Source organism: Cryptococcus neoformans (assembly GCF_000091045.1).
Source record: "Cryptococcus neoformans var. neoformans JEC21 chromosome 3 sequence".
Classification (NCBI taxonomy): Eukaryota; Fungi; Basidiomycota; class Tremellomycetes; order Tremellales; family Cryptococcaceae; genus Cryptococcus; species Cryptococcus deneoformans.
Window position 1 is genome coordinate 955,638 of NC_006685.1, and position 20,563 is coordinate 976,200.

The 20,563-nt window shown below is 51.6% G+C and overlaps 12 protein-coding genes across 12 annotated transcripts in view; 6 read left to right on the top strand and 6 right to left on the bottom strand.

The window, feature by feature from the left end:
• Positions 1 to 48: 48 nt before the first annotated feature.
• CNC02970 (oxaloacetate carrier, putative) lies at positions 49 to 1,726 on the bottom strand. The gene is made up of 10 exons (XM_024656750.1): positions 1,644 to 1,726; positions 1,440 to 1,600; positions 1,369 to 1,380; positions 1,178 to 1,313; positions 942 to 1,123; positions 733 to 882; positions 653 to 674; positions 454 to 567; positions 313 to 374; positions 49 to 251 (listed from the first exon to the last, which is right to left on the bottom strand). The coding sequence occupies exons 1-10, from the start codon at positions 1,723 to 1,725 to the stop codon at positions 216 to 218; spliced, it is 957 nt and encodes a 318-aa protein (XP_024512539.1). The 5' UTR covers position 1,726; the 3' UTR covers positions 49 to 215.
• A 250-nt stretch (positions 1,727 to 1,976) lies between these two features.
• Positions 1,977 to 3,712, top strand: CNC02980 (small nuclear ribonucleoprotein hPrp3, putative). The gene is made up of 3 exons (XM_569946.2): positions 1,977 to 2,576; positions 2,624 to 3,138; positions 3,196 to 3,712. The coding sequence occupies exons 1-3, from the start codon at positions 2,172 to 2,174 to the stop codon at positions 3,647 to 3,649; spliced, it is 1,374 nt and encodes a 457-aa protein (XP_569946.2). The 5' UTR covers positions 1,977 to 2,171; the 3' UTR covers positions 3,650 to 3,712.
• On the bottom strand, positions 3,684 to 4,619 carry CNC02990 (DNA-directed RNA polymerase i 13.7 kda polypeptide, putative). The gene is made up of 4 exons (XM_024656751.1): positions 4,296 to 4,619; positions 4,083 to 4,210; positions 3,903 to 3,998; positions 3,684 to 3,837 (listed from the first exon to the last, which is right to left on the bottom strand). The coding sequence occupies exons 1-4, from the start codon at positions 4,432 to 4,434 to the stop codon at positions 3,799 to 3,801; spliced, it is 402 nt and encodes a 133-aa protein (XP_024512538.1). The 5' UTR covers positions 4,435 to 4,619; the 3' UTR covers positions 3,684 to 3,798.
• A 104-nt stretch (positions 4,620 to 4,723) lies between these two features.
• Positions 4,724 to 6,215, top strand: CNC03000 (conserved hypothetical protein). The gene is made up of 8 exons (XM_569596.2): positions 4,724 to 4,977; positions 5,052 to 5,118; positions 5,175 to 5,225; positions 5,290 to 5,585; positions 5,654 to 5,683; positions 5,742 to 5,804; positions 5,866 to 5,935; positions 6,000 to 6,215. Exons 1-8 carry the CDS (start codon positions 4,915 to 4,917, stop codon positions 6,101 to 6,103), a joined length of 744 nt encoding a protein of 247 aa, XP_569596.1. The 5' UTR covers positions 4,724 to 4,914; the 3' UTR covers positions 6,104 to 6,215.
• A 13-nt stretch (positions 6,216 to 6,228) lies between these two features.
• Positions 6,229 to 7,034, bottom strand: CNC03010 (ribosomal large subunit biogenesis-related protein, putative). Its single transcript, XM_569598.2, has 3 exons — positions 6,813 to 7,034; positions 6,620 to 6,756; positions 6,229 to 6,558 (listed from the first exon to the last, which is right to left on the bottom strand). The coding sequence occupies exons 1-3, from the start codon at positions 7,005 to 7,007 to the stop codon at positions 6,288 to 6,290; spliced, it is 603 nt and encodes a 200-aa protein (XP_569598.1). The 5' UTR covers positions 7,008 to 7,034; the 3' UTR covers positions 6,229 to 6,287.
• A 289-nt stretch (positions 7,035 to 7,323) lies between these two features.
• On the top strand, positions 7,324 to 9,184 carry CNC03020 (mannose-1-phosphate guanylyltransferase, putative). The gene is made up of 12 exons (XM_569600.1): positions 7,324 to 7,358; positions 7,412 to 7,459; positions 7,506 to 7,544; positions 7,595 to 7,602; positions 7,709 to 7,736; positions 7,788 to 7,917; positions 7,966 to 8,068; positions 8,123 to 8,321; positions 8,373 to 8,597; positions 8,648 to 8,917; positions 8,976 to 9,012; positions 9,066 to 9,184. Coding segments are annotated over exons 1-12 (1,095 nt in total). The 5' UTR covers positions 7,324 to 7,352; the 3' UTR covers positions 9,068 to 9,184.
• A 119-nt stretch (positions 9,185 to 9,303) lies between these two features.
• Positions 9,304 to 11,334, top strand: CNC03030 (hypothetical protein). Its single transcript, XM_569941.2, has 2 exons — positions 9,304 to 9,669; positions 9,734 to 11,334. The coding sequence occupies exons 1-2, from the start codon at positions 9,415 to 9,417 to the stop codon at positions 10,868 to 10,870; spliced, it is 1,392 nt and encodes a 463-aa protein (XP_569941.1). The 5' UTR covers positions 9,304 to 9,414; the 3' UTR covers positions 10,871 to 11,334.
• Positions 11,169 to 14,637, bottom strand: CNC03040 (hypothetical protein). The gene is made up of 4 exons (XM_569602.2): positions 14,465 to 14,637; positions 13,814 to 14,425; positions 12,869 to 13,759; positions 11,169 to 12,808 (listed from the first exon to the last, which is right to left on the bottom strand). Exons 1-4 carry the CDS (start codon positions 14,627 to 14,629, stop codon positions 11,468 to 11,470), a joined length of 3,009 nt encoding a protein of 1,002 aa, XP_569602.1. The 5' UTR covers positions 14,630 to 14,637; the 3' UTR covers positions 11,169 to 11,467.
• A 140-nt stretch (positions 14,638 to 14,777) lies between these two features.
• CNC03045 (hypothetical protein) lies at positions 14,778 to 15,713 on the top strand. The gene is made up of 2 exons (XM_024658946.1): positions 14,778 to 14,961; positions 15,014 to 15,713. The coding sequence occupies exons 1-2, from the start codon at positions 14,808 to 14,810 to the stop codon at positions 15,640 to 15,642; spliced, it is 783 nt and encodes a 260-aa protein (XP_024514283.1). The 5' UTR covers positions 14,778 to 14,807; the 3' UTR covers positions 15,643 to 15,713.
• CNC03050 (signal recognition particle binding protein, putative) lies at positions 15,592 to 18,269 on the bottom strand. Its single transcript, XM_569604.2, has 7 exons — positions 18,051 to 18,269; positions 17,800 to 17,999; positions 17,517 to 17,738; positions 17,276 to 17,466; positions 16,230 to 17,206; positions 15,898 to 16,166; positions 15,592 to 15,838 (listed from the first exon to the last, which is right to left on the bottom strand). The coding sequence occupies exons 1-7, from the start codon at positions 18,079 to 18,081 to the stop codon at positions 15,704 to 15,706; spliced, it is 2,025 nt and encodes a 674-aa protein (XP_569604.1). The 5' UTR covers positions 18,082 to 18,269; the 3' UTR covers positions 15,592 to 15,703.
• Positions 18,270 to 18,405: 136 nt separating this feature from the next.
• CNC03060 (hypothetical protein) lies at positions 18,406 to 19,614 on the top strand. Its single transcript, XM_569606.2, has 5 exons — positions 18,406 to 18,645; positions 18,694 to 18,905; positions 18,954 to 19,248; positions 19,302 to 19,445; positions 19,502 to 19,614. Exons 1-5 carry the CDS (start codon positions 18,489 to 18,491, stop codon positions 19,570 to 19,572), a joined length of 879 nt encoding a protein of 292 aa, XP_569606.1. The 5' UTR covers positions 18,406 to 18,488; the 3' UTR covers positions 19,573 to 19,614.
• CNC03070 (ribosomal protein L1, putative) overlaps positions 19,582 to 20,563 on the bottom strand; it is a 1,288-nt gene continuing 306 nt past the window's right edge. The window contains exons 1-4 of the mRNA XM_024656752.1: positions 20,552 to 20,563; positions 20,371 to 20,502; positions 19,743 to 20,319; positions 19,582 to 19,677 (exon numbers count right to left, since the gene is read on the bottom strand). The exon at positions 20,552 to 20,563 is cut by the window's right edge and continues 306 nt beyond it. Of these exons, the coding sequence (XP_024512419.1) occupies positions 19,607 to 19,677; positions 19,743 to 20,319; positions 20,371 to 20,502; positions 20,552 to 20,563 (792 nt within the window). The 3' untranslated portion in view covers positions 19,582 to 19,606. The remainder of the gene's footprint in view (positions 19,678 to 19,742; positions 20,320 to 20,370; positions 20,503 to 20,551) is intronic.

A 20,563-nucleotide genomic window follows, 5' to 3' on the forward strand; every position in this document is an offset into this window, starting at 1 on the left:
TTTACGGTTATAGATGACCATGCACTTTTTTTTTTCCCTTCTTTTTTGGTCCACTCTAGATTCATAGCGCGCCACAAGACCCAGAATGTATAAAGACACAAAGGTACGACTAGGATTTTTATTTGGCTTTTATTCTCCTCACCAAAACCCGACCCGACTGTGGTTGCTACTATATCCCCCCCGACATACCCATCCCGTTCTCAGTCTCTTCACGTTCATCCTCTCCACTTGGTATACTCTGCCATAATCAACTGTGCATTCGACGTAAGCTTTTTAAACGAGTTGGGCCCGGGGAGACCGATGGGGACGTACCTCGTTGAAGACGAGGGTGAAGATGGTATGCGGCGTGATCCTCAAGAAATGAGCAGTGGTACCTGTCGATAATCCCCTCGAGTCAGCCTTTCATCTCCTTTGCCCTCCATCTCTTTGGTTAAAGAGTATTCAAAAACTCACCCTTGTACCACCCGGCAATGCCTTCGGCCTTGAATGTCTTCCAGAGACAGTCAAATGGATTGGTGTAAAGCGCGCCGCGGACTTTGCCAGTGATGGGATCTTTGATCGTGTTTTCTACATTTTCAACCGCGTGTGAGCTCTTATCCGGGAATTTTTTTTTAATGTGAAAAGAAATAGAGAGAATGGGATGGTGGCTAACGATTGTACATCCTTGTGAGAGCCTTTGCACAAAAAAAAAATCAGCCATCCGGAAATATATGTTTGCAGACCGAGACTCACGGTATCAGGGGGTTGCATGGCGATGCAAACGCAAACACCGGAAACGGAACTTGCAGCGAGGAATGTCCAGAAACTGTCAGAGGCCATACCGGCAGAAGAAACGAGGTAGTATTTGCTCAAGTTGTATGACGGTAATTGGACAGACGATCCCTAAGTCGGGAATGATGAATGTGGGTTGATGGGATGAAGAAAAAAAAGGGGGGACTGACCATGGCAGTACGCAAGATGGCGGTGCTGACACCTCGCCAGAGACCGAAGAAGCCGTCGGATTTGAGAATCGTGCGGAGGGCGTCATACGAGTTTTTGTAGTAGTGCTGGGCGCCGACGGGGATATGGGGAGAGTAGGCTTGCATACGAGCCTTGATAAGGAAGAGCGGGGAGCCGAGAGACGCTTACGATTTGTTGGTTAGTAAACGCAGAGCTGTGCAGGGGAGAAAAAAAGCACCTCCAATACAGCCGGTCACAGCACCGGCAGTGATGGCAGTGATAAACACGCCTTCATTAGGATCTTTCCCGATCGCTCTGTTGAAAAGTCTCCGGCAAGGTTCGTATAATCCTAATCGGGAGCCATTGAGAAGGGTCTGTCAGGGTGTCAGCGGCACGGGCAGCAGCTCCGACGGGCAAGGGTGGGCGCACCTGGTAGCCATACTAGAGAGCCGAGAAAAGGAGTTTAGCAAGAGGCGTCAGATACTTTGCAGAAAGCTTACGGCGGGGACCAGGCCTCGTTGAAGACCTCGTATACCCTCGTGCTGCCACGTCTTCCTGAACACGTCGAGGACATTGCGGTACACTCTGGGCGCCGAGGGGTCGTTCCTCTGGAGCTCGCCCTGGAGCTGGAGCCGGGTCTTCATTGTCTCGGGGATGTTGGCTGGGCGTGTGAGCGGGGCGTGGGCGGTGTGGGGGGTGCTTACTGATTGTGACTGCGCCGCATCCTGCGAGGCCGCCGCAGAGGAAGCTCTCGAGGAGGGAGAGGGGCTGCTGTGGCTGGGTCATCGGGCGTACAGAGGAGCACGATACGGGATGCATGTTGAAATAGCGATGGATGTGTGTTACGTAATGTCGCGGATGTGTATATTGCCAGCGAATCGAGTGTTTGCGAGTGCACATGCGCCATGTCCCCCCCGAAGCGCCCCGGCTCCCCCGCGGCCCCCCCCCCCGCCAAGCGCCCGCCGCCCGCCGCCCCGCTCGACATCGCCGCCATCCGCGCCCAGCTCGCTGCGAAAAAGGCCGCCCTCCAGCCCCCCCCCGGCCCCGCCGCGCTCCCCCCCCAGCCCCCCGTCCACGCCGACGTCGCACACAAGCTCGCAGCCGCCAAGGCCCGTATAGAAGCCCTCAATGCCCGGGCCGCAAATCCCTACCTCTCCGGCGCCCCAGCCCCTGCGCCAGCGCCGGCCGCCCCCCAGCCGGGCGTCACCTCCATCGCGCTCCACCCCCTGCTCATGGGCGGCGATGCTCAGCAGCCCGCCGCCCAGGCAGACAGGAACGAAAAGCGGGCCATGCGCGACCGCTACAAGACGATGGCGCCCAAGTTCACGTCCGTGAGGGCCAACGCCAGCGCGGCCGCATCCCAGGCGCCGTCCCGGGCCTCGCCTGCCGTCACCGCGGCGCCGGTGCTCAACCCGTATGCGTCCGCGTCGGCCGCCAACTCGCCTGCGCCAGACGAGGAGAGAGCGCCCACGCGCAAGTCCAAAAAGCTCCAGTTCAGCAGGGCGGGTAAATATGTCGAGCAGGGCGAGCAGCTGAGGAACGAACAAAAGATGGAGGCTCTGCGGCAGAGGATCGCAGAGGCCAGCCGGAAGGCTGGTCTCGACAGCGAATTCGATACCCTCGAAAGGAGTCTCAAGGTGTGTCTTTTTCGCTCGCAAAGAGCCGGGCTGACCCGTTTCCGCAGCGACAACCTCCGCCGGCCGTCGAATGGTGGGACGAAGCCATTCTTCCCAAGGGCGTCACGTACGAAGACGACCTCGAGTCTGCCTACAACAACCTGTCCACCTCGTCCGACTCTCTCATCACCCACCTCGTTCTTCATCCTATCCCTATCCCCGCCCCCATGGACCGCAGACAACCCGAGCGCGGTCTTATGCTCACCAAAAAAGAGCAAAAGAAGATGCGGCGACAGCGACGCCAGGCTGAGCTTGAAGACAAGCGCGACCGTCAAAAGATGGGTTTGCTGCCGCCCGACCCGCCCAAGGTCAGGCTCGCTAACCTGATGAAGGTGCTGACCTCGGACGCCGTCCAAGATCCGACAAAGGTGGAGGCCAAGGTCAGGAAGGAAGTCGCGATGAGGGCGTACAAACATGAAAAGGATAATCAAGAGCGAAAGCTGACTGCGGAAGAGAGAAAGGAAAAGGAGTATAGTCAAATGGTCGCCAGAGAGAGGAATGGTATCCGCGGTGCCGTCTTCAAGTACGTCAGCCCCACCCATCATTTGATTCATCCAGCTCATTATAAACTTGTTATTAGGATCAAGTATCTGACCAACGGCCGACACAAATTCAAAGTCCGCGAAACCGCCAAAGCCGATCTCCTTTCCGGTATCTGCATCTTCCATCCCTCCTTTGCCCTCGTCATGGTAGAGGGAGTCGAAAAGTCCATCAAACATTTCAAGCGTCTCATGCTCTCACGTATCGACTGGACCGAACAAGCGCGGCCCATGGCTGACGGTGACGGCGGCGAGGACGCGCCAGGTTCGGACGAAGACATGGACGGCCGCACGAACAGCAAGGAGGGCGAACAAGACTTGGCAGATAACAAGTGTGAACTCATTTGGGAAGGCGAGCTGCCCGAGCGCGTGTTTAAAATGTTTAGAGCGAGGCATGTCGAGACGGATAGCAAGGCGAAAGAGTGGTTGACGCCGAGGTTTGAAGCCATGTGGGATTTGGCCAAAAGGTGGCAGTGGGCAGGGGAGGACCTCTAGGTTTCGGTATACTTTATTGGCGAGAGGATGGAGGGTATCATAAATGCATGGATTATAACATGGAAAACTACAATCATGGACAAGTCATTTCTAAAGAATCTGGAGCAAGTCTGGCCACCCGCAAACCCGCAATGGGATTTTTGGAAAAACTAGTTATTGGTGGACGTTTGATCTCCACAGTTGAGACACTATGAAAAAGCCAGACCAAGTCAACATTTGACCCCTTTCTTCTTTCCCCCCCTAGCACACGCACCTTGTAAAAGATTGTACTTCCTTCATCTGCAGACCGAAGCTGCATCTCCTTGTAACTAAGCCCGATATGACCACACTTTTGACATTTTTCTTGAGCCTACGCGCGCAATGAACACACCAACCGCTCTGAATCAGCAAAGACCCGCACCACACCACACCAAAAATAACTAGATCGACTCACAACAGGATCTCTTCCCTTGGCAGCCTCTCCAGCATCAAGTTTATTCTGCACCAACGCCCTCTTTGATCTCAGACTGCTTGGGAAAGCATTGGGCGAAGAATACGTCTTGGTCGGCAAGTTTTCATAGGCTAATAAATATACAAAAAGACAATTAACAAGGTTACAACGTTACATCCATCAAGTCAATTTGGAATACATGTGACTCTTACTTACAAGAAGCAGGCTCCAGCCTTCCGCACTGACTACATGCAATCTCATTCTGATCATCCTTGGGCAGATCTAAAAGCGTGCCGCATGCGGGGCAGAAGAGTAATGAACCTATCCTGTGGGCGGATACTCTTGTAGGAGCCATCGAGAATTGCGTATAGGGTCGATCGGCGGAGGCGGGGGATAGATGGGTGATTGATTAGAGAGAGGTTTTCTGCGAGGGGGCCGGGGGAAGTGAGACGACGTGGGCGCTTGGTGAAAGAATGCAGCGAATGCAACGAAAGACTTTTGTGCGTGCCAAAAAAAAAACACCAGCTTTGGTGGAGGTTTGTCCCACCCCCAGGCAAGACAAACACAAAAATTGCTTCCACTAATGGATTGAATTACTTTGATTAGATTCTTTAAACATGATCTTATAATTCTAATCAATTACCGATTAAGCAAAGTTGTAATTCGTAATCGGCCGAAAACCGCCTCCACACCCTTCGTCCCAAGCCATTTCTCCATTCTTCGATCCATCCGCTCGTATCTCATTCCCACTCTCAACAGCTTGTGAACGAAAACATTACACCTTTTTAGACAAACTTGGAAAGCTTCAACACCCACCTAGACCAAGCGCAAAACCATGGCCCCCAAGGGAGGAAACGCGAAAAAGGAATCCGGAAGGGCCAAGAAGGCGGAGAACGAGGTGGGTGTCGTTGAATCGTATCTTTCTTGTAAAGAGTGAAAAAAACTGAACGCCTTTTTTGCATAAAACAACAGGAAAAGAAAAAGACTGCTGCTGAAAAGTCTAAAGAGGCCAAGGAAGCTGACGAGTGGAAGTCTGGCTGTACGTTACTTTTCCCAAAGATTCAAAGCCGTGCGCTGATGTGGTGGTGAAAATAGCCAAAGGTGCTTCCAAGACCGATGCCGCTGCTGCTAAAGCTGCTGAAGCTGGCAAGTTCTCTCCCTTCCTTCCAGTCCCCTGGCAAATCCGTGCGCTCAAGACCAAAACCCATAGCTCGAAAAAAGGCCGAACGCGAAGCTCTCCTCGCCGCTGAAGAAGCTTCCCTTCAATCCAAGAGCAAAGCCGCCCCCAAGGCAGGTGCCAAGAAAAAGCCTGCCGACAAGCTGGTTGCGACAGGGACAGGTGTCGCCGGCTACTCTGTCAGCGACCCTCTCAATTTGAGAAAGGCAAAGGGACCTGATGGGGAGCCCGAGGAAGTCAAGGAATTGAGTGCCAAGGGAATTGACGAGATGCTTGAAGCTCTGGAGCTTGTAAACCAAAAGACGGACAAGGCCACCGTCGGATCCAAGGTAAAGCCGGTTTTACACCCGGGTGAATGGTTCTATGGAAGAGACGAAACTGATGGAAAAGAGTTTAGGCTGAGATTATGGTTGATCCTCATCCAGAAGTGCGTCTGTTTTCTCAGTGTCTGGCATATTGATTGACTAAACTGATACACGGTGTAGAGGAGGTTCAAGGCCGCCTTTGAAGCCTATCTGGACCGTGAAATGCCTATTCTCAAGCAAGAGGTATATCTTTGAAGTGGGGAGGAGGGGGGGATGAAGAATATGAGCTGATAGGTCGTTATAGCACCCTGGTTTACGACAGAACCAAATGCGCGACATGCTGTACAAGCAATTCCAAAAGGCACCTGAGAATCGTGAGTCGAAAAATGTGAAATCGTCTATAAAACAAAACCTGCTGATATGCTTTCGCTGCCGCAGCTTTCAACCAAGCCAAGATAGCTTACAATGCCACCAAGGACGAAAAGGTGGAGGCGTACAAGAAGATTATGGAAAGTCGTGAAGCCAAGTTTAGTCGGGCGTAGATGCAAGTATGGTTATGTGTTGTTGGATAGATCTGTAGCATGAATAGCATATTTTCTGGTCGTGTGAGCATGAAATAGATGGTGGGATATAAATCTACCTCTGCATTGACCCCATCGCAAATGGTGATGCAAAGAAATCATACATGCCGTGGTGGGGTATCGTACAACAAGCCCATCGTCTCCTCTAGTCTAAAGACATGCCCATTCCACTGCCTTCTGCAGGTATCAATCGGCTCTCTTTTTGCTTTTTGCCCTGTCCCATCTGCTGCAACGCCATTGCCTTTCTGCCCGCTGCTCTGACCTTGATCTTCTCTCTGACCTTTTCTCTCTGTTCGAGAGCCTCGGAGGCCTTGGATGTGGATACAGCCGTCGCTGATCGAGGCTGGACAAGCTCGATGTGACGCTCGATTTCAAGGGCACTGTCACGCATGTTCTTGGCAGTGTTACCAGACATACTACGACAGTGGGTCAGTGTCAAGGTAAAGAAAAAATGCGTGCACCAAAAAAAAGACCCACCGGTTCTTCCAGAACGCCTTTTCTCGCTTTTGTCTAATCTCGGCCACCCGCTCCATAGCCTTGAGAGTGGTAGCAACAAGCTCTCGGTCGTATCGCACGGGAACGTTTCTCCTCTTCTCGAACTCGAACGTTGTGTCCTGGAAGAGAACGGGTCAGTAAACGGGCGACAGCAGCACAGGCGGAATCTACTGACGACGACCATCTCCTTGCCGTTTGCCCTCCTGAACGCCTTGGTCCATCTGACCTTTCTAGGGTTCCTCTTCATCTTGAAGTTTTTGTGGCACTTTGACGAGCAGAACCTGAAGCACTTTGCGTCGTTTCTGACGAACATGGTGCCGTGGCCTGGATAGACGTTGGCGGAGCAGAAGTAGCACTTTTCGATACGCATCGCGGGGGGTTGGAGATCGGCTGGTCGGGGTTGGGTTGCGGATGGATATTTTCCATGGCTGCTGCTCGAGGAAGCGTAAATCTGACGCCGGGAGAAAGATGGTAAAATGAGGCCACGGATAATACACGTGGGATGGTGCCTTTGTGTGCGGTACCTGCTGGACGGAGCTAATTCTGGGTTGGGTTTCGGTTCATCCCACCAGTGCGCGCCCTGCTGCTGCGCCCTGGCCAGATCCCTGAGCGATCCATCGCGCTTCAAAGTCTTGATCCTTGTTCGGGGCTAGCCTCTTTTTTCTTCCTTCCATCCTCCTTCCTTCCTCACAGCCTTGCCCCACTCGCCCATACAATGAAGATAAGTGCGCCCCCACTGCCCGCTCCAGAAGGCTAACCCGCTCCGCCCCACACGCTCTGATCCTCGTCGGTGGTTTCGGTACCCGGCTTAGGCCCTTGACCGTGAGTTCTCCGCCGCTGCTGCCCTTCACCGCTCACCCCGCCACAGCTCTCGTGGCCCAAGCCTCTCGTCGAGTTCTGCAACAAGGTGAGTCCCCCTCTCGTCCGTGCGCGCCCACATGCTCATCCCCTGCGCAGGCCATGATGTGAGTCGCCTAGCCTGCTTCTCGTGACACGTGTCACGGCGCGTGCAGATGTTCTAGAAGCGGCACGTTTCATCGCGCGATGCGGCCACTGACAGTCTTCCCACAGCTTGCACCAAATCGAGGCTCTTGTCAAGGTGCGTGGCCCAGCTCATATGCCCAGTCGCACTGCCTGACTCTTGTTACAGGCGGGTGTCAAGGACATCGTCCTCGCTGTCAACTACCGACCAGAGGTCATGGTCTCTGTACTCAAAAAGACTGAGGAGGAGTTTGGCATCAACATCCACTTCAGCGTCGAAACCGAACCTCTCGGCACTGGTGCGTGAATAACGATAACAGTGACGCGCAGACTGATGTGTACCAAAGCGGGTCCCCTTGCTCTTGCTCGCGAAATCTTGGGCAAGGACGACTCTCCGTTCTTTGTTTTGAACTCTGATGTCACCTGTGTCTATCCCTTTGAGGCTTTCCGGTAAGGCTTGTGCAGTACCTCCATCTCTCGCCACTCGTCTGACTATTTGCGCAGAGACTTCCACATTGCCCACAAGTGCGAAGGTTCCATCATGGTCACCAAGGTCGCCGAGCCTTCTGCCTATGGTGTCGTGGTCACGAAGCCCAACTCCACTGTGATTGATCGATTCGTCGAGAAGCCCGTTGAATTCGTTGGTAACAGGATCAACGCTGGTATCTACATATTCAACCCCAGCGTTTTGGACAGGATTGAGGTGAGTCTGTCCCATGGCAAAGGGTAACATCCAAGCTCACGCCTTTTCCAGCTCCGTCCCACTTCTATCGAAAAAGAAATCTTCCCCGCCATCGCCGCCGACCAACAACTGCACTCCTTTGATCTTCAAGGGTTCTGGATGGATGTCGGTCAACCAAAAGACTTCCTTGCCGGTACCTGCCTTTACCTTTCCCACCTCACTTCTCAACATTCTCCCTTGTTGACTGATCCCTCTCAAAACAAGTGGGTGTATGGTGGTAATGTGATGGTTGACCCTGTGAGTCGTGCTTTACAAAGTACCGTGGAGGCTCTAACATTGTTCGATAGTCTGCGGAAATCGACCCCACAGCCGTCATCGGCCCCAATGTCGTTATTGGTCCCGACGCGAAGATTGGGCCTGGTGTCCGTCTCCAGCGATGTGTGATCATGTCCAACGCTACCGTGCGAGACCACTCCTGGATTGCCAACTCCATTGTCGGGTGGAACAGCACGGTGGGGCGATGGACAAGAGTGGAGAACATTACAGTGTTGGGTGACGATGTGACGATAAAGGACGAGCTCTATGTCAATGGTGCTTCAGTGTTGCCCCACAAGAGTGTAAGTGGGAAAGCTCGTCCAAGCTGCTGTGTTGGTACTAAACTAGCGGACGTTGTAGATCTCTACCTCTATCACTGAGCCCCGTATTGTTATGTGTAAGTGTCGCCGATGACGGAGACTGCGCGTTTTGCTGACTTGAGTGTCGCAGAAAAATACGGCTTATCGGTGAATAGATACATCCTGTCATATTCATTTTTATTAAATTGATGGATGTTGTTGGGTTGCCATTAGGGTTTGGATATATACATATTTATTTTGATGCAGCGATATGCTATAGATCTTGTGAGAACAACGTGAGCCACAAAGAAGACTTGGCGTTTCTCGCCTCTTTGGTTGTCCTTTTCCGCCGCGTTCCCCGTCATTTCGCGTCGTCCATTCTTCGTCTACATTATTATCCTTTATTCCCGCTGAATGCGCGTCCTTTCTTCATAACCTTTTCCTCGCCACCCCTACTTCATCCCCAGCCAGCCACATCCCACACCCTCCTCTCTGCAACAATGGCACACCCTCCGCGCCCCACCCCTGCTCCCAACCGACACACATTACCCCTCCACAAACGCCAGTCATACGTGACAGTCTCCGTCGTCGCAAATGACACGGACACTTCTTCCACCACACCCGCCAACTCATCTAGCGGCTCCTCATTTCCTGTTGCCATCGCTATTCCCGCCCTTGTAGGTGGTATGGCAGTAGCGATCGCTGTATTCGGATTCTGGTGGTGGTGGTCCAAGAGGAGCAAACGCGTCAAACGCGTAAGTCTTGAGCTTTCTTCTCACCAAATCAACGCCCACGCAAAGCTGACTGGGCGGTTAACAGGAGAGATGGGAGGCTGCCCAGAGAAGGAAAAATAAACGTCATGCTGCTGAAAAGGACAAGCCAACAACGCACCCCGGTCAAAGCCAAAAGTCGCCTACCGGTGAAAAGGCATTTAACCCCATCCTACCACCTCTTTCAACCGCACAGCCGTACTACCCGCCTCCGCAAACTAATGGATACGGCTACGCGCCCTCCCAACAAGGCTATGCCGCGTGGCAGACCCAGCCGGGCATTGAGCAGGTTCAGTACGGACAACAGGCCTCCCCATCCCCCCAGCAAGGCTATTACAGTCCGCCTGCTTATGCCCAAGGATCTGCTCCTCCATTATCCCGCGACTACTCTTCAGAGTCTACTATCCCTCTCACCCAGAATACCACTCCACCTGCCACCTCGCCAACCTCGCCCACTAGCAGCCGCAGCAGCAGCAACAGTAGCAGCACTGGTGGTGGTCGTAAACCCAGCGGCAATATTCCCCCTCCCCGCCGTTCTTCCTCGGATGAGAAAAAATCATCTACTCCGTCTTCTCCTTCTCCTTCTTCTTCGCCCAGCAAGAAAAGCTCGAAAAACTCGAAAAACTCTCGCGCGACCGCTCGCATGGCCGTGGCTGAGAGCGCCGCAGCCAACGCGTCCATGAACCGCATGTTCCGCCACAAACCATCCAAACCGTCTCCGCTTGCCATCAAGGCTCAACAAGAGCGCGAAGCGCTGGCTGCGACTACTGATCCCCTCAGTCGAATCTCTGCAGACGAAACATCTAATCCATTCAATACCGAGTCCGAAGGGCTCTATCCCACCGCTGCTGACTCGTCGCGTGCCAACGCGCCTTCAGGCGAATGGGGTGTCGCTCTCGGTTCACCAGATGAAGAAGACACGTTTGCCGACTCTCAAGCTGCAGTGTTAGACAGCGGCCTGTACCATGGAGCAAAGAGTAGCTATTCCGAGGACCCATATATCGAGAAAAAGGCGCAAACCAAGAGTGGCATGTACTCTCAAGACCCGTATGCTCTTTATCACGAACAAGAAGAAGAAAAAGAAGAAGAAGTGGAAGACGCTGATAGGTACCACAACGCTGCGGAGAGTATGGGGCTGGGTAGTGCCAGCAAGAACAAAAAGAGAGACGTTGGCAAATGGGTGTAAGGGGTTCAACAAGTGTATCTAGTCTTTAGCTTTCCGAGTTGTTCTTTTTTTTCTTTCATTTTTTAACTCTTTTGAGTTTGCCTCTTTTCTGATGACTCGTTAAGAGTTGAATGTTTTATATAGGACGGAAAATGGTCTTTTTTTTCAGTCGTGTTTTCTATGAGTTTGCCTCTCCGGTGACTCAGTACCAGTTTGAGTGTTTCGTAAAACGGACAATGGTTTTTTCTTTTTCTTTTTTTGCGTCTCCCAGAAGACTTCCAAATAGTGCTTTCATATTCTTGCCTGCTATATCTTATTACAGGACACAAATGCTACCGGATTGATTGGTTATCACACGTGCGCTTTGGCTTGGCAGAAAAACAAGGACGAGTATATCTTGTATGTAAGTGTAGCAAGAAAAGGGGAGATTCACTAGTAGAAATGCAAGCAAAACAAAAAAGTTATCCATTACAACGAGATGGGGGCTGTGCCTTGCCAAGATATGCAAAGACACAGTTCAATATGATTGGTACAGATGAGATTTGATTGGTGAAAAGAAACCGAACAGATTATGGTCAAGGACTCGATAAACAATGGCCGCATCCGGCTTGGCGATTGCTATCGCGCGGGAGGCCCCATAATGTTAGCCACCAGATCTCTATTCCACTTGCCAGGATCATTCAAAACTCTCTCCTTCTTGTTCTTATCTTTCCCCTCCTTCTCCCCGTCCTTTTCTTTTTCTTTTTCTTTTTTACTTTTTCGACGCACAAGTGACATGGAACGGCCGAATGAGCCCAGTTTTGACTTGGTAGTAGTAGAAGATGAAACAAAAGGTCCCGCAGGATGCGGTGCCGGGCCCTGCGCGACTGTAGGAGATGCGTTTGACGGAGCGGGGTACGAAGGGCCGGATGATAATGCGGAATGGTTCAAAGCTGTAGATGTGGGCGTAGGTTCGGCGGTAAGAGAAGAAGAATGGGCAGACGGTGTAGTACTGCTCCCCAATGTGTGACCACCACGAGACTGATCAAACCTCAATGGGGGCGGTGGAGGTAATATTCCGTCTTCATCTTGTCGCTGAGTATACCCGTAAGGAGGCGACGACGGTGCAAAACCTAACCCAGTAGTTTCAACAAGGCGTACAGTTTGACCAGGAAGATACTGGGCTTCTCTTTGGGGAGAGACGGGCGCTGAAAATGGTGGCTTCGCCTGCGAAACCGGAGAATTCAAGTCGAGACTCATCATTGGCCTTGTGAAATCAAGCGCTTGGGCTGGTTCCGCTCCGGGCGGCAAAGGGGCCGCAATGTTTCTCGCTGGATCATTGATATTGAGGGCCAAGCCGTCCCTGCGACTATCTGTCGAGAGCTGGCTCACGTGGCTCGTCGGTTCATTAGAACGTTTCTCAGGAGTAGTATCCCACGGCGCTGTATTGCTGCTACTGTCTTCCTTGGCGACTGCAGATACAACATCCCACCAACCACCACCACCACCACCACCGCCAGAACTAGGCGCTGCACTAGCGGACGCTGCCGAAGATCTTCGGTCTCCAATATTCATCGGGGTAACGATCAAGGGCGGTAATTGAGGAAAGGACCTCTCGACATCAGGCAAGGGCTTGGATGACGGTACCGATGTAGCTGGTGTCAGAGGAGGTTGATCGGCAGGAGTAGAGCGCTGAACAAGGGATACGTCCTCCTCAGAATCGGAATCCGAGTCGTAAGGTGCCTTTCTATCAGGCATACTCAAGCTTCTTGTATGCTGAGCCTTCAGGGGATCAACTGCCACAGGACTGCCAGCCTCCGAGTCGGAAAGCCCGCTAGGAAAGGCGTTGGACTTGACTCGGCGATGAATTGATGGGGACTTTGCAAATGAAATAGACTGATAATGTTCTTCGGGACGTCTTTGCTGCAAAAGATTGTCTTTCATGCGGTTGAAAACTTGTTTATAGGACCCATCAGGGAACTAATGTTCATGATTAACAGGCAGCCATGACTTTTACACAATTGAACACGGGTAACTCACTCTTTTCTGAACAGCTTCAATCTGTGAAAATGCCCAGTCTATCATCTGCTGTCTAGTCCCACCGGCTGCGTCGACCTTTTCTTTTTCAAACTCTGCCAACTCTTCCAAGGCATCGTATGCTTTATCATCATTCAATCTGGGGTTTACATACAGCGCAGCTGTAGTTGAACTGACAGTAGGTTCTCTAAAAGGTACATCATCGGGATCGGGTGGAGCAGGCAAGATGTCAATGTACGGTTCGGTGATCGCCTGAGGAAGAGGGGAAGGTGGCAGAGCAAAGGTGCGACGCAACAAGAGAAATGTCGGGAGTAGTAGCGGTGCGATAGACGACGCATTGTTTTTAGAGACAAGACATAGTGCTGCCTCAATTTCTCCTAGATCCTTACTGACCTGAGCACGTCCTGTTTTGGCCCATTTAGACTTGAGCATCTGTTCCCGCTTCTCACGGGTGATGAATTCCGATATGAGCTCCATGGTGAAATTTGCAAGGATGTTGGGATCCGGCTGAGAGACTTGAGCAGGAGAACCTGCTGGTGTGCCGAGTGCTGGCGGAAGGTTTGAAAGGGGTGTCTGCGGGCTGCCTTCACGAGCAAATATCGCTTTGACGGTTGGGCTGGCGTTGGCAGATCTTCTACCGAGAAAATACTTTTCCGAGTTGGGTGTGTTGAATACTGGCGCAGAGATACCTGAAGGTTCATGGGCATGCAAAAACTCCTGACCAGCCGCAGGTCCTCCAGCCTCAATTTCTTTAGCGAGTGCCTGAATCTGTTTGATACACTGCGATTTCGAAGGGGCCGGGAGCTGTATGGGATAGAGAGGTTTGGGAGGAAGAAGTGTTCTTGCTTTGGCGGAGCGGAATGCCGGACGAAGTGCCGGTCGACGGGAGAGGGTCTATTCAGTGGGTCAGCATATCGTGTTTGACGACTTCATGCCAGATCCACTCACCAGCCCTTCCACGTACTCGAGCTCTTTACCAACACCCCACCTGCCTTCTCCGGGAACTCTCCGTCTAATATGTTGAATCAGCATCCTTTCTGCATCTCCCAATGTTACCAGCATCAGCTGATTGGCCAATTCTTGCAAAGCAAAGTATGACAAAGACATTCTCAGAGAGAGAATGAGAGTCAGACCTATTTGTTGGTTCTCATTGAGTAACTGGCCTTGTGATGCTCGTGTTGACCGACGAGGCGAGGGATACACGTCTCGAGATGGCGATGTAGGTGGGCTAGAAGCAGAATTTTCCCGAAGGGAATCCTCTAGCTCACTCATACGCTTTGCGATATCCTCAAACCCTTCCCTTCCCATTGTGCCCTTTCCCGCTCTGCCAGGCTTTTTCTCCTTGAGTTTCGATTCGCGCGCAAGGACATATTCAAGGATGACTTCCCGAGAATGCTGGATGGAGGGCGGAGGAGTGGCCAAGAGATGGTTGAGGATGGTGGCGAGAGAAGCTGAGCGGGCGAGCGGGAAGGGGCCGACGGGAGGCGTGAGGTCCTGAGGCTGTGGGACGTTTGTGAGGTAGCGCGCCCTATCGAAGAGGTGTGCGGTGTGCGGGGGTGTCTGGGGGTGTGAGCGTGGCCCACGGGAAGGCGTACGTACGATGTCTTCGAGATGTGCGAGGGCGAGTGAGATGTTGAAGAGGGAGTCGCCCTTTGCCCGCCTGTGGGCTATCCACTCCTCGAGGGCGTCTGTGGCGTAATTGGCGGGGGTGCGGGTGTTCGCGAGGAGGGCGACGAGGTGCGGGGGGGGCGTTGCCAGTCCCATCGTGTCCGGGGAAATGAATACAACGACAACCAGAGATACAATTCTCCCACCTCGGACTTATCCCACCCTGCAGAGCGGCGAGCCCCGCTGCCTCCACCCTTCTTCAGCCACGCGCCTGACTTGGTTGACTCACCCGCAACATCAAACATCGACACTCGGACGACTACGCCTGGCCACAATGCCCTCACACCTCTCCCGTCTTCCCCGCCCAGCGCACACGCAGCCCGCCCACAGTCCACTCAAGCCTGGTCTTCCCCTGGACAAGTCAAAGGCCAAACATGTCTCTCTTATCAGCTCTAAGCTAGTAACAGGTCCTCGAACGAGCAGGTGTTGTAAGTATGCATTGCCTATAGCAAATGCATATCTAAACTACGTTTCTTGTAGCGAACATTGACCACGCTCAGTCCATCCGAGACACCACTACTCCGACCCGCATTCCCTCCCACGCTCGCCTCAGTAACGGAATATGTGCACCCGCTACCCCGATTTTTGCTTCCTGTTCGCTAGCGGGGACTCCCAAGCTTCCAGAGATTCCCAAAAAGACGCTACTATCTCAGGATCCAAACGATGATGATGAGCTGCTGAAAGAGTTGGAGCTTACTTTTGTTGAAGATGATGATGAAGCTGGAGCGGAGCACATCATTAATGGGAGGAAAGGACATGATGGCCGCCGTTCGGAAACTCGCGGCAGAAACTATGAGTCTTTTGTTGCAGCTACAGAACATAAAAGACACACCCATCATCACCAGCTACCCAGGTCCACACTACCCTCATCCTCACATCTTCGCAAATCCCTTGTCGAATCAAAGAGACAGCTTGAGCTTACCAAGAAGCAACGCAGTGAACTGGACTCAAGGATCGTAAAGCTGGAAAGAGAACGGATGGAGAGTGCCTGGGCCGAAGTGGAGAGGATGGCCAGTGCAGAGCTTGAAGAAGTTTGCAAAGCCAAAGAGCTGTTGCTCCAGTTGAAGAGTGATATCGATTCAGAAGATTACGACGCATATACCTGTTGAAATACATTACACTGTACACTATCTCCATATGATCATTCCTTGTAATACCCCTGCGATAGATTTATGACAACAGCGCCTGAACAATATGGTTGACTCTCAACTGCCTCAGATCGGTGTATGTTTGGCCACAACCCACAAACAAGATGGGTTGCCCAGTGATGTACGTCATTGACAATGCCGCCCCGACCTTGTCGTCCTGCGACAACAACCGAACATCAGTTGATCGCCGTAACCAGACACATGAATGTGACCCACGATAGTATCAAACTTTGTCAAGATGATTCCATCAATCCCTCTTTTCCTCGCCACCCCACCAACACCGGCCCCAGAGAAATCCCTCAACGCTCGGTCAAACTTTGTCAATTGATCCACGGCCTCGTTCCCAACCAATGCCTCGCCTACAAAAACAATTTTATCCGGGTTGTTCACCGTAACAAGTTTGGCCAATGCGCGCATGAGTGGTTCGTTATCCTGCATTCTACCAGCAGTGTCGATGAGGACGACATCGAATGCGTGCTCTTTAGCTGTTCACTAATGTCAGTCCTGAAAAAAAGAGTGTTCTGCTTAGGTTGAAATTGAACCCTTACCGTAGGCAATAGCGTCCTTGGCAATGCCGGCGGCATCCTTCCCATACCCTCTTTCGAACAGTTCAATCCTCTTCCCCTGGCCTTGACCCATTTCTTCCCCCAGAGCACCCAAATTCCTCACATGGACTCGAAGCTGTTCCACTGCACCACTTCGAAAGGTATCACAGGCGGCGATTAGCACCCTCAGCCCGTTCTGAAGGAGCCAGAAGCAGACTTTGGACAGATTCGTAGATTTACCTACACCATTGACACCAACAAATGTCAAGGTGTAAGGATCGGGACCAGAGTCGAGCGGGGAGGATGTAGTGCTGAGGGTTGCGAGGTGAGAGGATCGCTTGCGTTGAATTTCCAACAGAATATCAGTAGACGTCTTTGGCGTGAGTACACGGGTAAGCGAGGTCGAAAGAACAGATTGAACTTCCGACTTGACGCTATTCAAGCCACCAAGCTTTTTCCCAACCAGTGCAGCGCCTACGCTGTTGCACAACTTTTCAGCAATATCCTTGGCCACATTCTTGGACATCAAATGCTTCTCCATTTCGATCAACACCGGCTCCAGGTCATTCCGAGTCAGGATCTTGCTTCCTGTAAGTCTTGAGAACATGCTAGTCCAAGAACTTTGATTCGACCCATCATCTGTCGGCCGGTTCAGGGAAAGACGGGATGTACCGCGTGCAATGATCTCTTCCTCAGAGGGAAGACTCTCGTGAGAACTTGCAGGTGCCCGTCGGAAATCCCAGTCTGCCACTTGATACGCTCCCGTATCATTCCTTGTTCCTAGCGCCTCCGAGGAAATGAGGGACTCTTTGTCTACGTGAGCCGTATCATTTGCTGACGAATCGGGAGCAGGGGTGGAGTAATCGAGAGCAGCCATATCCTCAGCGGTCACTGGAGTGTCGCCCCAGCGACGCATAAGTTTGGAAGTCGCGTTTGAAGGGGGTTTGCGAGACGGTGACGGGGAGGGGGAAGGGCTCAGTCTACTCATTCATCAGTTTAATAAATAAATAAAAACCCACGGCGCGCGATCCACAAAAATATAGACTTACCCATCACGCACACCACGCCTCTTCCCGCCCTTCATCTTCGCTTTCAAAGATTGTACATTCTTCGCAATCTCTTCTGCACTAAGCGCTGATTGTGATCCGACATCAACGTCTGAAGTATCGGCACTAGAAATGGCAGGATTGGTTCTATCTGAGACTCTCTGTTTTACCAATGTACTTCGTGACTTCTTCTCCTGGCTGACTGTCAGTGGTCTCCCTTCTTATTGCGTGGCGTTCAACGTACCCCTTCACAGCTTCTAAAGCACCTATCCCACACTTCATCCCATCTCTCTTCCACAATCTTTTCCTTGAGCTGTTTCAAAGCTGATCCTGCGGAAGCACCTCCAGAGGAAAGAGATTCAATTAAGGAAGTGACATAGGGCTGGAAGAGGGCAAGAAATAATGCCTTGGTACGCTCCAAAAGAGCCGGAACGTATGTCAGAGGAAGAAGTGCAGGGAAAACCACCTTCCATTGTTTATTAGCTCTGTAGCGGGGAAAAGGGCGAGTAATGTGGATGGATACGCACGACAAATACAAGACCCAAGCCATTGTCTACACTCCATCTGACACTGTAGCCGTCCTTCTCTAAACCTTGCTCTTCTCCATTCGTCATCGCCTTGCCCTCAATGAATGTGGACTTGACAAGCGCATTAATAGGTGAATTGGGTGTGTTGGCAAGGGTTTCAAAGGCGGGAGTAAAAGCACGAGACCAAAGGACGAGGCCGCCTATGGTAAAGAATCAGCAAGCTTCCAAAGGCGAATATGGCGGAGACTTGCTTTGGTGTGATATCGATATGTGATCGAGCATTATGGTATGTTTCCTGAGGGGGTGGGCCAAATCGAGTGTGACAATAATGGCAGTCGGCCCTACGTAACTTGATTTGGCTGTTTGTTCAGTCGTTACTGATAGCGAGAGCGAGGCTCCGACATCCGATCGAATTAGTAATTAGTCTGTAATCAAAATATGTAATTTGAATTGCTACCGCTAATCATCTTTTTGAGAGATTCTAATGCTAATTGTAGTAAAAAACAAGTGACAATTACTCGTACTCTGACCAATCAGTAATTATAATGCCGCACCTCCACCGGCTCAAGTGAACTGCACCACCGCGACGTCTGCACGAAATACGAGTAAAACAGGACATTATTGTGGAATTTCTGGTTACCCTCAAATATCTCCTTGTCACTATTATCGTGACCTGTTTCCCCATAGCCATGGCATCGCTCCGAATCTCTGCCCGTCCGGTTTTGGCGGCACTCATGCCTGTGCCTCGTATTTATAGGCCAGCCGCCGTTTGTGCCAGAACATTTTCGACCAGCTTTGCCAGATGGGCAGTAGTTAAAGATGGACCGCCTGTCACCCAAACCAACCGTGCGTATGATATGTAACTTTGAAATGAACTATCTGACTGGCCTATAGGTGCAGAACAGACTCTCCGTCGTTTCTGGAAGACAGTCAACATCTCGGCTACTCCTTCAGATGGTTACCTCATCACCCTTGATCATCGCGCACTGAAAACTCCTTTCGGGGCCAAACTCGAAATTCCAAAGGAGAGGGGGCTACTTGCAGCGTTGATAGCTAATGAATGGGAGAATCAGGATGAGGTTCTGAAGCAACATGCTCTGCCTGTGGTATGTGCTCGCAGTTCTTTATGAAGAGTCGTGCTCAGTATCTTCCAGACTTCCTTGGCATCCCGAGCAATAGATGGTCTCTCGGAGGGACCCACTCGCCCTGCCGTCATCGAGGCCCTCTTGCAATATCTCGAGACTGACACCATTCTCTACCCTGACGATGCGCCTCCTCCTCTCGTCCGTTTACAAAAGAAGCACTGGGACCCTCTGTATGAATGGTTAAAAGAAGACTTTGGTGTAGAACTTCAATTGGCACAAGGTTTTGACGCCGTTAAGCAGTCCGATGACAATATGGAGAAATTGAAAAGAGTGGTGGAGACAATGGACGGATGGGAGCTTGCAGGTAAGCGTCTCCATTTGAATCGCTAGATACAACAGGCTAAACCACCCTGATAGCCTTTGAGCGGGCAGTGTACGCTACTAAATCATTCGTGATCGCCCTCGCCCTTTGTCGCGGTCGTTTAACGGCACATGAAGCGGCTCAGGCCAGCCATGTTGAAGTCAGCAGTCAAATTGAGCGTTGGGGAGAAGTTGAAGACAGTGCGCCTTTTTTTTCCTTTAACTGTGTGCAGTAACCCGAACTAACGAACTGACAGCCCACGACGTGGACTATCAAGATATCCGACGGGCTCTTGGCAGCGCTGCTTGTCTTTTGATCAAGTCATAATATATATCACTCAATAGAAATTCAGATGCATGACCTAAAGCACATCGTTTAGTTCTATACTAGGTCCATTTGTTGATTCCAAGATCACAGAGGTGATGGATGAGCCTGTCATGTCCGAATTAGTAACGGTTGGTCTCTGAAAAATGGAAAAGAAAATTTAGAATACGTACCCTTCTTCTTCTTGCTCTTTCCGGCGGCAGCAAGCGGATCGTCTGTTTGGTTCGCAGTAGCCTGGTTGTCTCTCACAGTCTGTATAAACGATTTGATGTTGTTTTCCACCGAAGGAATCCCAAAGTCTACTCGCGCAACATTAACCTTGACAGTCCCCTGCTTGTCTGCCCTGTACTCCATCTTGCCGGCCGCATCTCTGATTCTCTCTGCCAATTCTTCGCCTTCAGCTACACCACCTCGCTTGGCGACCGGCATGAGACCTTTCGGACCCAAGAATCTGGCAAGAGTCCTAGTTACAGCAGGCATCATCCCCGGAGTTGCAAGACATCTCGTAGGGTGAATTTTACCGCTCAACACGGGTTCGAATAGTTCATCACCTCCGACATACGCTGCGCCTGCCTCTTTCGCAAGGGTAGCAGAAGGAGATGATGGTTCGGCGAAAACAAGAATTGTTTCTGATGTTCTACGTGGATCCAGAGGAAGGGTGAAAGAGCCACGGATGGGGAGAGCTGATTTATGTGACTTGGTATGGAGCGTCAAAGAATAAGTAGATGTTGGATGGGCAACTTCCAAAGCCTGTCAACGGATTAGCCATGAGAACGCCGCTTCACGGTTAGGTAAACGTACACGGAGAACTCGAGCCGCTTCAGAAGCGGACAAAGCGTCCGGACTAGCTACCTTCTTCTTGCTTTGTTTCTTTTGAACACGCGCTCCGGCAGTAGCGGTGGTCGAGAATGAAGCTGAAGCGACAGCAGGGCGCTATTTGGGGGTTAATCTTGATATAGATAAGTTGCCACTTCACACTCACAATCACTTGTGC

Excerpts from the sequence above, each read along its gene's own strand:
- CNC02980 (XM_569946.2), top strand. The coding sequence starts at position 2,172 with ATGGGCGGCGATGCTCAGCAGCCCGCCGCCCAGGCAGACAGGAACGAA. Across the intron at positions 2,577-2,623 it reads CCCTCGAAAGGAGTCTCAAG|CGACAACCTCCGCCGGCCGT; the intron begins GTGTGTCTTTTT and ends CCGTTTCCGCAG. Across the intron at positions 3,139-3,195 it reads ATCCGCGGTGCCGTCTTCAA|GATCAAGTATCTGACCAACG; the intron begins GTACGTCAGCCC and ends ACTTGTTATTAG.
- CNC03060 (XM_569606.2), top strand. The coding sequence starts at position 18,489 with ATGGCATCGCTCCGAATCTCTGCCCGTCCGGTTTTGGCGGCACTCATG. Across the intron at positions 18,646-18,693 it reads GCCTGTCACCCAAACCAACC|GTGCAGAACAGACTCTCCGT; the intron begins GTGCGTATGATA and ends ACTGGCCTATAG. Across the intron at positions 19,249-19,301 it reads GGACGGATGGGAGCTTGCAG|CCTTTGAGCGGGCAGTGTAC; the intron begins GTAAGCGTCTCC and ends CCACCCTGATAG.
- CNC02970 (XM_024656750.1), bottom strand. The coding sequence starts at position 1,725 with ATGACCCAGCCACAGCAGCCCCTCTCCCTCCTCGAGAGCTTCCTCTGC. Across the intron at positions 675-732 it reads CCATGCAACCCCCTGATACC|GCTCTCACAAGGATGTACAA; the intron begins GTGAGTCTCGGT and ends TTTTGTGCAAAG. Across the intron at positions 375-453 it reads CATTGCCGGGTGGTACAAGG|GTACCACTGCTCATTTCTTG; the intron begins GTGAGTTTTTGA and ends GATTATCGACAG.
- CNC03000 (XM_569596.2), top strand. The coding sequence starts at position 4,915 with ATGGCCCCCAAGGGAGGAAACGCGAAAAAGGAATCCGGAAGGGCCAAG. Across the intron at positions 5,226-5,289 it reads TGCTAAAGCTGCTGAAGCTG|CTCGAAAAAAGGCCGAACGC; the intron begins GCAAGTTCTCTC and ends CAAAACCCATAG. Across the intron at positions 5,805-5,865 it reads TGCCTATTCTCAAGCAAGAG|CACCCTGGTTTACGACAGAA; the intron begins GTATATCTTTGA and ends AGGTCGTTATAG.
- CNC03045 (XM_024658946.1), top strand. The coding sequence starts at position 14,808 with ATGCCCTCACACCTCTCCCGTCTTCCCCGCCCAGCGCACACGCAGCCC. Across the intron at positions 14,962-15,013 it reads TCCTCGAACGAGCAGGTGTT|CGAACATTGACCACGCTCAG; the intron begins GTAAGTATGCAT and ends CGTTTCTTGTAG.
- CNC03050 (XM_569604.2), bottom strand. The coding sequence starts at position 18,081 with ATGCTCGATCACATATCGATATCACACCAAA. Across the intron at positions 16,167-16,229 it reads CAAGGACGCTATTGCCTACG|CTAAAGAGCACGCATTCGAT; the intron begins GTAAGGGTTCAA and ends ATTAGTGAACAG. Across the intron at positions 15,839-15,897 it reads TGACAAAGTTTGATACTATC|GACGACAAGGTCGGGGCGGC; the intron begins GTGGGTCACATT and ends TTGTTGTCGCAG.
- CNC02990 (XM_024656751.1), bottom strand. The coding sequence starts at position 4,434 with ATGGCTCCTACAAGAGTATCCGCCCACAGGATAGGTTCATTACTCTTC. Across the intron at positions 4,211-4,295 it reads AAGGCTGGAGCCTGCTTCTT|CCTATGAAAACTTGCCGACC; the intron begins GTAAGTAAGAGT and ends TATATTTATTAG. Across the intron at positions 3,838-3,902 it reads GAAGTACAATCTTTTACAAG|TGTCTCAACTGTGGAGATCA; the intron begins GTGCGTGTGCTA and ends GCTTTTTCATAG.
- CNC03010 (XM_569598.2), bottom strand. The coding sequence starts at position 7,007 with ATGCGTATCGAAAAGTGCTACTTCTGCTCCGCCAACGTCTATCCAGGC. Across the intron at positions 6,757-6,812 it reads ACGGCAAGGAGATGGTCGTC|GACACAACGTTCGAGTTCGA; the intron begins GTCAGTAGATTC and ends GTTCTCTTCCAG. Across the intron at positions 6,559-6,619 it reads AAGGCGTTCTGGAAGAACCG|TATGTCTGGTAACACTGCCA; the intron begins GTGGGTCTTTTT and ends CCACTGTCGTAG.
- CNC03030 (XM_569941.2), top strand. The coding sequence starts at position 9,415 with ATGGCACACCCTCCGCGCCCCACCCCTGCTCCCAACCGACACACATTA. Across the intron at positions 9,670-9,733 it reads GGAGCAAACGCGTCAAACGC|GAGAGATGGGAGGCTGCCCA; the intron begins GTAAGTCTTGAG and ends GGCGGTTAACAG.
- CNC03020 (XM_569600.1), top strand. Across the intron at positions 7,460-7,505 it reads CCCGGCTTAGGCCCTTGACC|CTCTCGTGGCCCAAGCCTCT; the intron begins GTGAGTTCTCCG and ends ACCCCGCCACAG. Across the intron at positions 8,069-8,122 it reads TATCCCTTTGAGGCTTTCCG|AGACTTCCACATTGCCCACA; the intron begins GTAAGGCTTGTG and ends CTATTTGCGCAG.
- CNC03040 (XM_569602.2), bottom strand. The coding sequence starts at position 14,629 with ATGGGACTGGCAACGCCCCCCCCGCACCTCGTCGCCCTCCTCGCGAAC. Across the intron at positions 14,426-14,464 it reads TCGCACATCTCGAAGACATC|ACACCCCCGCACACCGCACA; the intron begins GTACGTACGCCT and ends TCACACCCCCAG. Across the intron at positions 13,760-13,813 it reads TCGAGTACGTGGAAGGGCTG|ACCCTCTCCCGTCGACCGGC; the intron begins GTGAGTGGATCT and ends CCCACTGAATAG.